This window comes from Cucurbita moschata, unplaced genomic scaffold (assembly GCF_002738365.1).
Source record: "Cucurbita moschata cultivar Rifu unplaced genomic scaffold, Cmos_1.0 Cmo_Scf00013, whole genome shotgun sequence".
Lineage (NCBI taxonomy): Eukaryota > Viridiplantae > Streptophyta > Magnoliopsida > Cucurbitales > Cucurbitaceae > Cucurbita > Cucurbita moschata.
Genome location: NW_019268529.1, coordinates 2,195,435 through 2,212,022, shown reverse-complemented (window position 1 = coordinate 2,212,022; position 16,588 = coordinate 2,195,435). Strand labels below are relative to the sequence as shown.

General features: G+C 36.1%; 2 protein-coding genes across 3 annotated transcripts; both read right to left on the bottom strand.

The window, feature by feature from the left end:
• Window positions 1-2,332: 2,332 nt before the first annotated feature.
• On the bottom strand, window positions 2,333-11,851 carry LOC111451383 (zeaxanthin epoxidase, chloroplastic). 2 transcript variants are annotated; one of them, XM_023091781.1, is made up of 17 exons: window positions 11,829-11,851; window positions 6,753-7,341; window positions 5,983-6,145; window positions 5,815-5,889; window positions 5,643-5,743; window positions 5,439-5,554; window positions 4,832-5,043; window positions 4,521-4,612; window positions 4,314-4,428; window positions 4,109-4,212; window positions 3,861-3,906; window positions 3,690-3,754; window positions 3,520-3,606; window positions 3,384-3,438; window positions 2,859-2,947; window positions 2,674-2,761; window positions 2,333-2,536 (listed from the first exon to the last, which is right to left on the bottom strand). In XM_023091781.1, the coding sequence occupies exons 2-17, from the start codon at window positions 7,268-7,270 to the stop codon at window positions 2,465-2,467; spliced, it is 1,998 nt and encodes a 665-aa protein (XP_022947549.1). In that variant the 5' UTR covers window positions 7,271-7,341; window positions 11,829-11,851; the 3' UTR covers window positions 2,333-2,464. The 2 variants fall into 2 exon arrangements, with proteins under 2 accessions (XP_022947549.1, XP_022947548.1); XM_023091780.1 differs by lacking the exon at window positions 11,829-11,851 and having other exon boundaries at window positions 6,753-7,524.
• A 349-nt stretch (window positions 11,852-12,200) lies between these two features.
• On the bottom strand, window positions 12,201-15,007 carry LOC111451384 (patatin-like protein 2). The gene is made up of 6 exons (XM_023091782.1): window positions 14,890-15,007; window positions 14,569-14,750; window positions 14,299-14,485; window positions 13,123-13,284; window positions 12,761-13,057; window positions 12,201-12,522 (listed from the first exon to the last, which is right to left on the bottom strand). Exons 1-6 carry the CDS (start codon window positions 15,001-15,003, stop codon window positions 12,298-12,300), a joined length of 1,167 nt encoding a protein of 388 aa, XP_022947550.1. The 5' UTR covers window positions 15,004-15,007; the 3' UTR covers window positions 12,201-12,297.
• Window positions 15,008-16,588: the final 1,581 nt, after the last annotated feature.

The window sequence follows — 16,588 nt, the reverse complement described above, 5'->3', positions numbered from 1 at the left end:
TTTTTTTTTTTTTTTTTTTTTGTATATAAAAATATTAATGACAATAAATATTACCATTTTGGTATTTACGGTGGAAAACAAATTACAATTTATTTGTAAATAAAATTCATGTTTTGATAAAAGAAGAGGAAAAGAGGGGGAAAATTGAGTGTATTCTTTTGAGAAAATCTATCTCAGATTGAGGCATAGGGACGACAGGGAAGTGGAGTGATTGTTTCTTTTTCTTTTTACTTTTTTTATTTTAAAAAAATTTTGGTATTTGAGAAAGATTTTGGTTCCAGGTAAATACGAATCTACCTAACTTAATCTAACCATTTCTCTTATTTTAGTTCTCTTCTTATGGACCTTTTCCAATCTCGTCCTTTTCTTTTGTTTCAATCTCACTAATTTGGCGTCGTTTATGACATAGCTTCAACGTCTCATGGCGCTGATGAACACAAGACCTATACATGTAGGAGCCTCCTGAAAAAAAACATTCAAAAATAGATTACATCCGTTAATATATCATTATAACGGAAAAATATGTTGTATTAATAGTATTACCAAAATAAGATATTCAATCTTATTTATACCCTTCAGGTTATTACTTAAACATAATCCTTCTGTATATTATCCATGTGCGGTTAAATATGTTATTATTAACTTTGAATATTTCATATAATGAATAATATTATATTGTAAATAAAATTATTATTAAAAATTAAATAATTAATCCTAAGGTCTTAGAGCATAAATCCAACTAGAGTTCCATTCACCGAGGTTATATTGTAAATAAAATTATTAAAATAATCATTAATTACGAGTCTTTAGAGAATAAAATTCAACAATCGTAGACTTTGACTTGGATCGTCGAGAACATTTACTTGACAGGTTTCAATCTTTACCTTGGGTTGACCTTCGTCTTCGGCTTATGGTCAGCCTCAACCTCTTCAACCTATTCTTCCCTCTTTTCCTCTATTAGACTTTATAAGTAAGATTCGGTCCCTTCATCTTTTCATATAGAATCATTTAGATATGTGTCTTTCAATTATATATTTGTAACGTTTTGTAGGTTGGACCGTTGAGTGTGTTTTACAAGCATAACTTGTTTTTGTGCTTTTAGTATTTCCACCTTTTGTTTTCAAACACGAAATTTTTTTACGTACATGTAGTGTTGTCCCTACAGTGGCCTATAATTTCATCCGAAAAATGAAAGAAAAAAAATTCACCAGCTATTCGAGAAAATTGAAGTCACTAAACACTTCGCAATTCGCAATCGTAAAGTAATCAACCTCCCAAGTTTAAATGAAACTAAAATCATTACTCAACTACAGCCCAAAAGAAAACTATATTAGTCAACAAAATCCAAAAAAGTAGGGAAAAAAAAAGTCAAAAGAGAAAAAGGTATGATTGAGTAACGTTAAATTAGTTTGAAACAAACGAGATTGAAATTTGTATTGGTTTGAAAAAAGAGGAAAAAAGAAGAAGAATGGAAGTGGTTCCAAAATGGGAAAAAAGTTGTGGGTATTTGTTTGATTTAGTTTGTCTCGATGTACATCACGTAATACATCATGTTCGAGTGGATTACTTCTCCCGCGTTATGTACAGGTGCGTATGCCATAATATTATTCACGTTTCTTTCATTTACTGTTGGTAGCACAAGCATGTGCTAGCCCATAATCAAGCCTAGATGGTGTGCTAACGAGCCCACCAAGTGAGTTCATATGCATGTGTGTAGATCGTGTGTATAGAAATATTATGCATCCAACTCTATTAAAAACCGAAAGCAGAACCCAAAGAACAATCAAGAAAAAATTGGTCACACCAACCATGATACACGTTGTATGTGGACATATTTTCCTACTCCGACGTAGTAGGGTCACTTATCAAGTAATTTTTTAAAAAATACTTATCCTATGTTTAATAATTTTTAGGGTAAGATAACAGGCCCATACACAGTTGACGAAGTTTGTCGAAGATGCCATGGAAATGAAATCATTCTACATCTCTTTTATAGTTTGATTGTTGAGTAATATTTTTATTCGTTGAGTTTTTTTGTTAGGAGATTCTGAGTCTAAACGAGTGATTATTTAGTTACACTATTTTTAGTTCAATCATAAAATATGTTCAAGTATTAAAATAACATTGGTGCGTAATTCTATAATGCTTAGAACGATGGAGTGATTCAAATTTCAAACAAGTGTTCTTACCATAAATTTTTTTTTATTGTCCTAAAATTCTTGGATATTTAAATTTAAAGGTCTTGTTCTTCAACAACGTTATTAGATCAAATTAATGAGCCCGAGACATGTATAGTGAATACAGGGTCGTGGGTTGTGGAGTTGCATGCATCTTTACAGAGAATATAATTTCTATCTGTTGCATTCAAAATCAGCAGATTTAGAGTGCTCCACTGCTTTCAATAAATTATGTACATATTCCTAGAATTAACAACAACTCAAAGACGGAGATTTCCCAGGTTGTCTCATGACTTGGCCTCTACTTTTTCTTTATCATTTTCAACTGCAGATCTTATCACCTTCACGCGAAATACTGCCTGCATTTATTCAAAAATATAAACAATTCGTAACAACGTTACGAGACCACGAATTCATTCTCGACCAACTGATGCAACGTCGTAGACCAGACAAGTTTCAGGACTAAACACAAAACGTGCTAAAGTTTTCGTATTACCTTCTTATCAGAACCAAACTCGATGACATCCGAATGATGGAAACGTACTGGAAAATTTTGAGGTACACGGCTCCGTCTTCCTTCGTGACTGCAGTCGTATTTGCAAATGTATATCATCAGCCACAGACTGACTTCTAGACTTCTATTTTTTTGGAGTTCAGAGATGCCTCATAAAATATACTTACTCAGAGAGCCAGGTACCGTGCTCACTTCCTAGATCAGTCAAGAAGAACGCCCCGTCTTTGTAATGGACACGGGCGTGCTTTTCTGAAACCTGCGATTCGGAAGGATAATGGGAATAAGTTAGTAAGATTGATTCAACTTTCAAACCCCAGCAGTGTAACAGCCCAAGCCCCACCGTTAGTAGATATTGTCCTCTTTCGACTTTTCATTCCGAGCTTCCCTTTAAAACGCGACTACTAGGGAGAGGTTTCCACACCTTTATAAGGAATGTTTCGTTCCCCTCTCCAACCAACGTGGGATCTCACAATCCACCTGAACGTCCTCGCTGGCACACTGCCCAGTGTCTAGCTCTAATACCATTTGTAACAGCCCAAACCTACCGCTAGCAGATATTGTCCTCATTAGACTTTCCTTTCCGAACTTCCCCTCGAGGAAGAGGTTTCCATACCCTTATAAGGAATGTTTCGTTCTCCTCTCGTGGGATCTCATGGAATTCTTTTCAAGCATATAAAGCATAATCAATTCACCTGAGGCAATGGTAAGGCGATTGACAACCCTGACTCCACTTCCCTCTCCACACTTCTGCATCCATAAGAGAATGCCCTTAGCAAATGCAACCAATTTTTTTTATACCAACAGAAAGAATAGAACACAAAGACATACCCAATAAAACAGGCCTGGTTCTCATCTCTGCTTAGGCGAATGGGCTGCGAAACACTAGCCTCGTCTCCTTGCGGTAATAGAAACCATCTAATAAGAAAACACGTTCGATTTTAATGCAAAGATCAGATGCAAGGTTACCATTAAACGAACAATCGGGACCATGAGCTTACTCTCCGTTAATAGCACGCTGCAGGGCATCGTCATCTTCAAACCACTTACGTAACTCATCATTCGCCTTCATAGGTTGTCAATTGGTACATTATTTCAAGAAAATAAATTTCAATGACTAAAATAAAAAATTAAAATGAGACTGATCATAACATTAACGCAAGATAACATACTTTGTCTGAGAGTCTGCAAGCTGGTGGCCTCCCTTCTAATTTTGAACTGCAGAAAAAAAATGATTTCTTATGTTAATTTTTCTCATCATATTCATACTCGTGGGAGAAAGCTTCTCGAGTGTCATCCTTCTCTACGGTAGGTTAATAACTTCTCGAGTGTAATGAAAGCTTTGAACTGTGTAAGTTTTCACTAAATACGTCTTCCTTTCGAAAGAAGAACGATGAAAGAGAGGTTTTTAAGAACTTGCCTATTACCACCTAAGACCCAATTAAGCATCAAGGGCATTGCCAGATCGATAAAAAACCTTCCACCAACACGTCCTGGATGCGGTATTCGGAACTGTGTCAAAAACTAGACGATTGATTGAAACTCATCAGTCATACCGTGCAGCCTTGCCTCACACAAAAGTTAAATCTATGGTTGGAAGTTAGTATTATCCATCAATTTCTTACCGAAAGCGGGCCAAGTCCGACTCCCAAATAAGCTTTATAGGTGGAAGCCATCGTTGCAGCCATTCTTGCCATTCCATGAATTACAGCAACCCGAATTCTTCTAGTACTCTCATAACTAGGATGATCATTTCGAAAACCGATTAATAAAATTAAATTAAGAAGGATAAAAAAGTGAAAAAAAAAATATTAACAGGCCAGAAACAGTACCGCTTCAACGAAGATACGATATCAATAGGAGATCTTGAGACTACGCTTTCATTCCATGCTTTATCCAGCTCAAGTGCAAGTTGATAAGCGTCCTATAATCACCAGAAAGAAATGGTAAGAACAACAACCCGGTTTTATTACATTTGAAATTCCTACTTCAGCAGAAGAGTGACAGAGGAAGAAACTTCAATGTGCGGTGTCCTAGAAGAATTAGAGGCGACGGATCATTTATAGACGCTAGAACTTATCAGCAGCGAAATTAGTATGGATCAAAAGATATAAATCAAGAAACTCGAGATGGAAATGAGAACCTCAATAGCCATGCATCCCCCTTGACCCATATTTGGCTGCATAGCATGTACTGAATCTCCAAGTAAAGTTATGCGACCCTTTCCCCATGTGAAAATGGGTGTGCGATCGTATATATCACGTCGAAGAATGGAATCTTCATCAGTCGCAAGTATCAGATCTATAACATTGTCACACCAACCTTCAAATATTTTGAGCAGTCTTTCTTTTTTGCCTGCCAGGAAGCCGATCAAATGTTATTCAAGAAAGTACGACCCTCGGAAACTCCTAACATTCTACATCATAGTAGAGTTGTCATTAGCATCTTGTATTGTTCCCATCATAAGTTAGTTAGCAGAGTGGCAAGAACTCATGTAAACCGCACGTGCCTGGGATCATGCATTGAGCATGAGTTAGCTAGAACGAGTGGCGGCGCTTTATTGTTAGAAGACAAAAAGAAGATGGTACGAAGAGTCGCGTAATTCATTCAAGAATTAGACATTCCAAGTGCAAGAGAGTTCTATGAACTGTAGCTTGCCGATTGTCGTTAGTGTCGGGCAGAACAGATTTATTCCTCTCTAGTAGAGGAGGCATGATTTCAATCAATTACAAAAGTTACCATAGACGTACCGTTCGGGGCATCAGTGCCACCAGGTGGTTCCTTATGAAATGCATACCACTGCATCTTTCCTCCACCGACGTCGGAGGAAACAAAGTATTGTTTGTGTCCCAAAAACACTCGGTACCTTCAGAATACGAATCAAAAGACAGGTCTTAGAACATAATACCAAAAACTTTTGTCTACATACATTGCAATAAAGAGTTTAATCTTACCCAACAGTCTCAATATCAGCTGGTATGAAGTCGGCGATACCCGTATAGCAAGTGTACTCAGAATATACTGCTTCTGAGTGTCCAAATAGGCCCTTTCTGACCTGATATCATAAATCATACAACATGAATATCACTAAGAACATGAAGAACTAGTAATATATATTGGTAGTACCTTTGACCATATACCATCAGCTCCAACCAGGAGATCACCCTCATGTTGCTGTCCATTTTCAAGAATCACTTTCACCTGAAGGCACATAATGCAGAACATAATCTTTATCATGAAGCTATAAGCTCGGTTTTTTGCAAGCACAAGAAACGGACTGCGATGGGATATTACCTTATCTCCACTATCCTCAAAGTCAACAACATTACTATCATTTATAATAACATCATCACCCACAGCACGAGCAAGAATTTGTTGCAACGCCATCCGACTGATAACCCTTGTGACAGGAAGTCCTCGTTCTGCTGCAGGAGTGAACGTGTCAAACTTGACGTACCTGGCAAAGAGTTACATATTCTTCATGTAACAGAGATCTGAAAATTGGCATCTCAAAGAATATATAGCAAGAAACTCAGCAAACCGAGTAAAAAAGGGAAATCTTGTGATAAGTTCCATTTGTTGGACGACAAATCCGTTTCATTCCCATTCGTTCGTAGGTTCATATTCCAAATTTATCTTAACGAACAGTCTTCTTACTTCTACGTGAAATATCAATGAACCTCACGCATAGTGATACTGCCTAACAAAAGTTAAAAACTACGAAACAATCTCAACTTCTTTCGTAAAACTTTTTTATATCTTTCTACACGACGATAACGTAAATAAAAGCTTTAAAGGCAAACTTTCGGGTGAGCTTAATAAGGACTTTTATCCACCTAATCTAAAGACAAATTAACCAATAACTTCTAGCAGACAACAAATCTTACACTGCAATATATCATTCATCTTTTTTGGGTCAAATGTCTCAGATGTTAACATGATAGTGTCAGCTAAATCATAGTTTTGAAAAGTAAGTCCAATTTTAATCCATGAAAGTTCGTTCTAGAGAGTATCAGATTCTAAATAGATTCACGAATAATCAATCAAAACAAAGGACTTCATACCAATTTCCAGAAACCCCATCAACGAGTCCATTGATTCTATCTCCAGTAATACAGCCAACTCTCATAACTTCTTCAGCAACCTCCAAATCAATGGCTTCCAAAGCAGCCAAAGCATTACTCTGTATCTGAATCGGCCCCCTGTACTGCCCCTCTCCTCTAATGGCACTTATATCCCTCTCGAAAACCACTACTTCAAACCCTTTCTTTTTCGCCGCCAAAGCAAAAACCAGACCTCCAATTCCACCACCGGCTACTAGTATCCGAGCCTTCTTCGTCGGCAAGCTCCGGTTGATTTCCCCGGTCGTCCCTTCCGCCGGTGGTGCATCTGCGACGGCGGCTTTCACTTGGGATACTTTCTTCCTCTGCCCACATGCTGTTTTACCCCCAAAATTACATACGCTCCTCTGACTAGGCGAAATCTTAACTAGGGAATCCCGAAATACTGGAACTGGGAAACAGGTTCTTGATAAGCCAGAGGATGAAAGATTAAAAGGGTTGTGAAATCTGGTCGTGACCATGGTGAATCAGTGAAGAAGCCACAACTATTGAAGAATTTGCAGAGGTAAAAGGAAGAGAAGATGATGATGATACTAAACTAGGAAGAAATGGAGATGGGTGTTTTGAATGATGAATTGGGTCGGTTTAGGAGACTTGTAGCACTGAAATTCTTGGGAGTGGTGGTGGAAATTTCATGGCCACGTAATAGATGGACGATTGAAGTGCATTTTGTGCGTATTTTGATGGCCATGTACCGAAGAAGAAAGATCTTGTTTAGTGGTTCATGTCTAGCACACCACTATTATCTTGATTGTTTGCTACCGAAAGTGATCGCTATCCACACCTCAAAATGAGTACCCTCCACTAATAAATGTTAATTTTTGTTTGCTTTTTTTTTTTTCTGGTGGTAGAGTTCGAATTTGAAGACGAATATCATGAAATGGATGTTTCCACTTCTGGGGCGGGGAGAAGTTCAAAAAATTCAACTTTTTTAGGCAATTTAGGTAAGGAAGTGCTTTTCTCTTGCTATAAACAGAAGAACCTCAAATTTTTCGACCATGTTCTTATTGAATTCACATCCAAATTTTATTATGAATTCATTGAATAATCTGTCCATCCAAACTAGTGTTAATTTAGTTGATGTATTGCATCCAGTTCTAAGATTAGACTCTATCTCTAGACTCTTTTTAGTTTGAATTATTATATTATAAAGAAATAAAAATTAGAAGAACCTACATAGTGAAGGAATATTATTTTCGATCCAACTTAGAGGAGAATCTCTCACGAGTAATAAACGAGTTTGAGGCTTCATTTCTATAAAACCTTCTTTATAAACATATATTCAATGTGTGTTAGTTATCAAGTAGGCAGATTGACAAAGTGTAATCTAATTAAGTGAAAATTTTCAGGTAAAAAAATGGATGGACTAAGGCCCCTCGAGCTGCAATGGCGTGCATATTCGACCCTTACTGAATTCATTCTATTCAAGAAAATGAAGAAAGAGAAGCTCATTTCATGTCTTCACCTTCGATGCAATAATACACCAGCTAGTTGTGCTAGTTGTCGGAAAGAAAAGAAGTAAGGAGGAAGAAAGTTGTCATAGAAACAAAGCTTTCTACACCTGAAGGTGTAGTACTCGACTCGTCTCTATGTTGATTCAAAAAGTCACAGACGGTTCCTACAAATTCTAAAAAGCGGCAAGAATGACAAAAGGAGGTGCCAGCAGCTTCGGTAAGACGAGGACTGGCGATTGGAATAGAAGGATGAGCTCTTGTTACTCCTCGTTAGGCAACAATTGACACAATTGACCCAGGTGTTTAAAGAGGGATTGGAGCTGATGGAGAAGACAAAACCAAACATAGAGCTGCTTCTGTTTGGCCCGACGAGAAATTAAAAACATTCAATTTTTTTAAAGTCGAATTTTCGAGATTTTATGTACATCATTCCATACATAACATAGCTTCCACCATTCCAACTATTATCTCGAGTCAGTTATGTTATATATTATTCCCTACATAACATGGCTTCCATGACATGACATAGGGAGGTTATACATCATAGATTTTCTGATTTCAAAACATGTCATGTCATATCATAGTATATCATGACATGTTATGACATAACATCACTTATCATTGCCTAACATGACATTTTGTTTATATCATAGTATTATTTCGTATATCATATAACGTAATATAACATAACATCATATATCAAAACATATCACACATATGACATAGCTTGGAGTCACTGGGCATGTGTCATCGTACATAAAACAATTCTTCCAACCAAATCGATAGTGGAGTCACTTACTTGGTTGACCTAAGCTCGAGTTACTAATTATTCTTGGTATTAACCTGAATTTGCTCCTCATATCCATTATGTTGATAATATCAATTAAAACAAAATGACTGCAAAGATCAACCATCTTACCGTCCAATTATTGAGGATAAAAAAATATCTCGACATAAGTATTTAATGTTTTAAAAGATAAAACTATTTCTTTTTTCAAATTTATTTGCGTATAACTATCCTGTTGTTAGTTCACTGTAGTTAGTTTCTTATCCAAGACATACATTCAGCGAGTGCTAGCCCTACCATCAAGCCTAGGGGGTGTGCAAGCCTGTCTAGTGGGTCCACGTTCACACATGTGAGTCATGTATAAAGAAGTACTATACGTCCAATTTAGCCCAAACTGAAAAGCCGCCTAAGATAATGAAATCATATTTTAAATGATACGCTATACCATGTTGCATGTGACTGCATTTCACAATCCCATAGTGGGGCCACTTGTAGAATATTTCCTAAAATACTCAAACCATGTGTTACTCTTAAATTTCATGTGAAGGCAAGACACCCCTATACAGATAACGACAACATTGTGACAAAAGGCATGGAATTGTGTTAGGTTGCTGTATTTATGTTTATTTGTAGCTCTTAGGATCACGGGCATTGTGTTATTCTTTTCTTTATTTTATTTAAATTTTCGTTGTTTAGTTTTAAAGATTTCATTTTCAAACGACCCAGGTCCATGACATCATTTATGAACTATTTTAAATGTTTCACACTTTACAGTCATGTCATGCATGTCGTAGAAAATTAGAGTCGTTAATTGTTGATATAGGTAGTAACTTTAGTTTTTTTTAAACCTTTTTTAGTCATCCTATACTCTCGTTCAAATATGATTTCGATGCACAACTTTTAACTAAAATAATAACATAAACAAAGACTTAAGTGCTAAATTGACTAAAGCTTACAAAAATAATGGACTGTTTGATAAAATATTACGTATATATGTTTGGGCAGTTTTGTTTGCGTTCTTCGAGTTTTTTATTTCAAATAATTATTTAAAATATAAAATATTTGAAAATCATAGCAGTCGCTGTACCATTGGCTTGTCGGTTAATGACTTCTTATTATAATGTAGCATGAGATGATCATACATGTTTTAAATATTATTGTACTACCTGTTTTTTTTTTATTATTTATTATGATTCACCACTTATAAAAATGAAAATTTTAATCTCTAATCTTTTTTGTTAATATCTAATAGTCAAATTAACTAATACTTGTTTAATATACCATTTTTAGTTTAACATGTATATATAAGAAATCGAATATATTTTGGTTCGTGATATAACATCTTTAAGGAATTGAATTATATTTAATTTTAAACTAAAAAAAAAAAGGCATGATATGGCGATATAATTCATAAATATTTCTTGGTCAACTTAATAGCCAACCCATTAGTCCCTTTAATTACTCAATCGTGAACATGCTACCTATATATATATATATATAAAAGAATCAAAAGAGATAAACACAAGGAAATATATATATGATCTTGAGCTTAAAGTTCGGATACCAAATGATATGGAATCAATACAAGAGAAGTAAGATTTAGATTACTTTGTTGATCGAATATCTCAAGGTAAAAATACTTGTTTGAGATTTGAATCACTTCACAAGCAAGATCGATCATGTCTAACTTGAATGATTCTTGTTGATCAAATCTCTCAAGGCAAGAATACTTGTTTGAGATTTGAATCACTCCACAAGTAAGATTAATCATGTCGAGCTTGAATGATTCTACATGCAACCTAAACTAGGTAGAATTGCAAAGAAACTTAGTCATTCGCTAAAGGAAAGCACACAAATGCTTCTTTTAATATATTTTTCAAGTCTACTTACCAATACAATATACATGACTTTATATAGTCTAAAAATGAAACTCTTGACCTTACGTGACTTTTCAACCGTTTGTACCATTCATACTTTATGACTATAATTAGCCACCATGTAAATGTAACTTTGAAGTAAATAAAAAAAGTCTTAAAATACATTAATGAAATACAATTACTCTAAACCGTAATCCACTCCAAATTTATAACAATCAAGTTTCATTCTTCTTTGATGTGACATGAATTAAAATATCTTTTAATAATTTAAACATAATTTGCTTTACCTCTTCATTGAAATATATTGTATGATTGATGTCTCTTGGTTCGTATCAATCCATGTAAGTGGCTCTACTATCGACTTGGCCAAAAGACTTGCTTTATGTATGATTGGCACGTGCCTAATGGCCCATGCACGTGTCATCTATGTTGAAATGATGTGTTGTTATGATATAATATGTTATGATAATGTGATATGCTATAATGCTATGATGATGTGATATACTTTGATGCTATGATACGTTATGATGATGATGTGATGTATACTTTGATGCTATGATATGTTATGATGATGTAGTATGCTATGATGACATGAGATGTATGATGATACCTCATGTTACGATGATATGCATGTATGAAATGTCATGTTGCATTATGATATGGCATGAATGATAATGAAGAGTTTTCTGATACACAACCAGAATGTATGAAAGCTTATGCATGCATGTTACCTAAGGTAATATGTGAAGAATATGTGGGGTTGTGTCGCATGAAAGTTTAAGACAAAAAGTATAGGGACCTTATGTATATTGTATGTTCATTTACATCAGAATACTTATTTTTATGATGAGTATGAACGTGTACACTATGATGATGATGATAACGATGACGAGTACACTATGATGATGATGATGATAACTATGACAAGTACACTATGATGATGATGATAATGACGACAACAACTATCATGTTTGGCATATGATACATGACGGTCACTCTACCTCTTAACATTCAGCTACAGTCAATTAGCTCAACCATGCAGGCCCAGGAGGTGTGTGAGCCCGCCTGGTGGGCCTATGCTTGCACGTGTAGGTCGTAGAGAAGTATTACACATCAAATTTGTTCAGACCGGAGGCCACCTAAAAGACTATGATTTTAAATGATAGGTCTCTAAATGATGATTGTACATGTTTGCATTCACGGACCCCAATAATGAGATCACTTCCTGAATTTTTCTTAAAATACTCCAAACATGTGTTAGGTAAAGGCATGATAATATATTTTAGATTAAGTAAAAAAATGACATACCAACGTAAGTTTAAAGTAACCAATATGATATAAGTTTAAAAATAGAAAGAGAACCGAGTGATTCAAGGGCTGAGTGGAAGCTTTCTCTGTTGAGAAAGCCTTTTGGCAAATTGAGTGAGGGCTTCTTCATTTGTACCTTCTCCATCAACAGCCTCGTATTCTCCAGTTTCTAAGTTTACCCTCGACACCGCTTTCTTTAACAGCTCCTTCCCCACCTCTGTCAGCTTCTTCAAGTTTTGCTCTGTTGCAATATCAACTAATGCTACTTCCCCACTCAAATCCGTTTCCTGTCCGACCCAAATCAATCCGAATTACGTCGAAATAAGTAAAAGGGACAAAAAAAAAAAAAAAAAAAATTTAAGCAATTTTCTTTGTTGAACATCTCAGGAGTATTTATAGCTTGGAAAGCACTCACTAGCAACTATTACCAATTCTCCTATAATTGCTACCTAAGTTAGTAACTTATTCTACTAAGTCTACTGACAATTCTCTTAAAGTTAGTCGGCCATAGTGTGGAAGGGGTACCTGAATGCGAAGATAGTTTTTGTGGCAACGGAAAGATTGAAAGAAAGAACCAACATGAAAGTCGACCATATCGGAACTTGCATCGCTGAAGATATCAACTATTGGAGTGGCCCCATTGTCATAAACCCAATTAAACATGCCCCATTTTGCAGCTTTGGTAGCACTGTACTTTCCTTCATTCTTAGCTGCTCCAGTGCCTAAAGAAAGGACTAGCATCCTTTCTGTTTCCATGGGCTTGGTCTTGAAGGGTTCACAAATGTTTGTCCCTTTGGATACTTGGGTTATGGCAGCCAGGGTCTATACAATCAAATTTTGTGAGGAAATGTGAATGAGGTGTAAGAGTTTAATCAGAAAATACTTACTGGGTTGTTTGCTGCAACTCCACCATCAACCATATTGAAAACGTGAGTATTTCCCATGGAGTTGGTTGTTTGAAATTCATATGCTGGCAAGTAAGTTGGTGCTGCAGATGTACTGATGCACACATCTGCCAACTTTGGATTCTTCAATTCATCCCACCTTGCCTGCATGTTCCAATTTAATCATAAAGTTTCAACTAAATAAATTTGAATATTAAGCATTAGGTTGGAATCATGGAATGTGATTGTGAGATTCTACCTTGGTTGAGGAGGAGAACGAAATTTTTTTTATAAGAGTGTGGAAATCTCTTCCTAATAGACGAGTTTTAAAATTTTTGAGGGGAAGCTTGAAAGGAAAGCCTAAAGAGAACAACGTTTGTTAGTCGTGGGCTTGAGCTGTTATAAATGGTATCAGAGTCAAACACCAAACGATGTGCCAGCGAGGAGGTTGAATCTTGAAGGGGGTGGACATGAGGCGGTGTGCCAACAAGGACGTTGGGCCCCAAAAAGAGTGGATTAGGGGGGTCCCACATCGATTGGATAAGGGAACAAGTGCCAACGAGTACGTTGGGCCCCAAAGGGGGTGGATTGTGAGATCCCACATCAGATGGGGAGGAAAACGAAACACCTTTTATAAGGGTGTGAAAACCTCTTTCTAGCAGACGGGGTGGATTGGGGTATCCCACATCAATTGAAGAAGGGAACAAGTGCTAACGAGGATGCTGGGCCCCAAAGGGGGTGGATTATGAGATCTCACATTAATTGAGGAGGAGAACGAAATACCCTTTTAAGAGTGTGGAAATCTCTCCCTAGTAGACGCGTTTTAAAAACTTTGAGAGGAAAGGGAAAATCCAAAAATGACAATATCTACCAGTGGTGAGCTTGGGCTCTTACAATGATAGTCATATATATTGAGAAATTCTTAGTAGACGCGTTTTAAAAACTTTGAGAGGATTTCTAAATGGAAAGCCCAAAAAGAACAATATTTGCTAAGGGTGGACGAGAGATGTTATAATGATAGTCATATATTGAGAAATTCCTAATCGTAGAACATTTTAGGAGAAGAATTGTTAGTAAAAAAACATTATGATTAAAAAGTATTTTTAGAACAAAACACAAGTATTTCATTGTGTTTCGGTATATTTCAATCGAGAATCAAAACCAACGAACTTCTCATACCTTAACATTGGAGAAGATCACAGGGTGAAGATGATTGATGTCAAACGCAGGAATAACAACATTTGTCAACGTTTCCTTAAGAGTTGTGTCCCCAAGTTGGTCATTCAGCAATGTCCTCAAGTATTTTCCATCGTACTTTGGCCCCAAAGCTTTACTAAATAAATTGGTGACTGAGCTGAATAAATGGCTGACACACAACAAAACACTCATTTAGTCATTATATCTAAAAATTACAAAGTCATTCAAGCAAAGATGTATGGACGTACGAACTTTTTTTGGGGGAAAATTTTTGGAGAACGTTCCAAAAAGAAGTTGGTTAGATCTTTGGCTGCATATAAAGGCTTCTTGTCTTTGTTCGGAGCTGTAAGCATGATAGTAATTAAACCACCTGTACTTGTTCCAGCAATTAAATCGAAGTAATTCGCTATTCTTGCATCCGGGCCATCCAATTCCTAACCAAAAAACAATCATTTCTTATATCAATATAGAAATTATTCAAGCCCACCACTAAAAGATATTATCCTCTTTGAGTTTTCTCATTCGGACTTTCCATCTAAAGAGAAGTTTCTACACCTTTATAAAGAGTATTACCTGAAGCTTGGACTCGAGAAAAGCTAGAATAGTTGAAGGAATGATGCCTCTGATGCCACCTCCATCGATACTCAAAATAGTTGTCATCTTCGATTTTGGAAGATCAGCTGCCATGGTTATTTTCTTGGTTTGGGTAGAAAGAAGGGTATCTCCAAAGGGGTGGTTATAAATGAAGAACCCTCGATGTCTGGTCAACCATGCATGTGCATGTTTTTTTTATGTTTCTGTTCATAGATACAATTTTATTGGAAGGCAAGTCAACTATGGTGGGCACGTGGAATTTTGTCCGTTTTAAGAAATCATTATTAATGGTTTTTGTGTTAAACAATAAGTTTTAATAGTTTTTATTTTGTAGAGATGTCCATTACGTTTTAAATTTCTGATTGATGTTGTTAATGCTAATTGAATTATAAATTCAAATAGAAATAACTAAATCTCAATGTTCAGGTGGGCTGAAGGTGGCTGGGCTGGCGTTTCGAATCTGGGCCGAGGGAGGTGGGTTGCACGGTTTCGAGCCTAAGCTTCGGGTCTGGCACTCGTTCACTTCTTCAATCAATGTGGGACTCCCCAATTCACCCACCATTCGAGTCCTAGTGTCTTTGCTGGCATACTGCCTTGTGTCCACCTCCTTCGAGGCTCAGCCTCTTCATTGGCACATTACCCGGTGTATGGCTCTTATACCATTGTAACAACTCAAGTTCACCGATAGCAGATATTGTACTTTTTGAGCTTTCCCTTTCACCCTTTCCTTAAGGGTTTTTAAAATGCGTCTATTAGAGAGAGATTTTCACACGCTTATAAAGAATGTTTCGTTCTCATCTTCAATGTGGAATCCCATCGAATTCAAGGATTTATTAGATATTATTTGAAGTTTAGCAATGTGTAACATGAAAGGGAACTATAGAAATGATAGGTGAAGATTAATAAATGACCCGGAAATGAAGATTAGGTGACCATCATGATTATAATCGGTGAATATGTAAATTAATTAGAGATTATTTTAATTACAAATTATTAATATCATGACATAGTCAATCAATATCTAAATTGTTTGGGGGTTACTATCATAACAATCCATTAATATTTTAGTACAATGTAAATAAATGATTTCACATGTCAATCACTACCACTCTCAAATTAATTAATGCCTAATTGGATTCTTTTTCTATTAAAAATAGATTCATGGCTTTTAATTTAAATATATATAATTTTGTAACGATGAACATTAGGATATGATGGTTAAATTTAATAAAACATATAAAAAAAGAACCTAAGTTTAAATATTCAGCTTATATACTTTTTGAAATTAAATACATTATAACATTATTAAGGAATCTCAACCTAAGTTTAAATTTGTAACATTCGAGTAAAAAAAGGTATGACTTCTCCTAAAGGTTTTTAAACACGTCATCTATGGAGAGGTTTCCACACTTTATAAAGAGTGTTTTGTTCTCCTCCAACCAACCGATGTGGGATCTCACAATCTATTCCCTTTGGGGCCAGCGTCATAGTTGGTACTCGTTCCTTTCTCCAATCGATGTGGGATCTCCTACCAAATCCATCTCCTTTGAGGCCCATCATCCTTGCTGACACGTCGCTTCATGTCTACTCCCTTCGAGGCTCAGCCTCCTCACTACCACATCACCTGGTACCTGACTCTAATACCATTTGTAACCACCCAATCCCACCACCCGCAGAT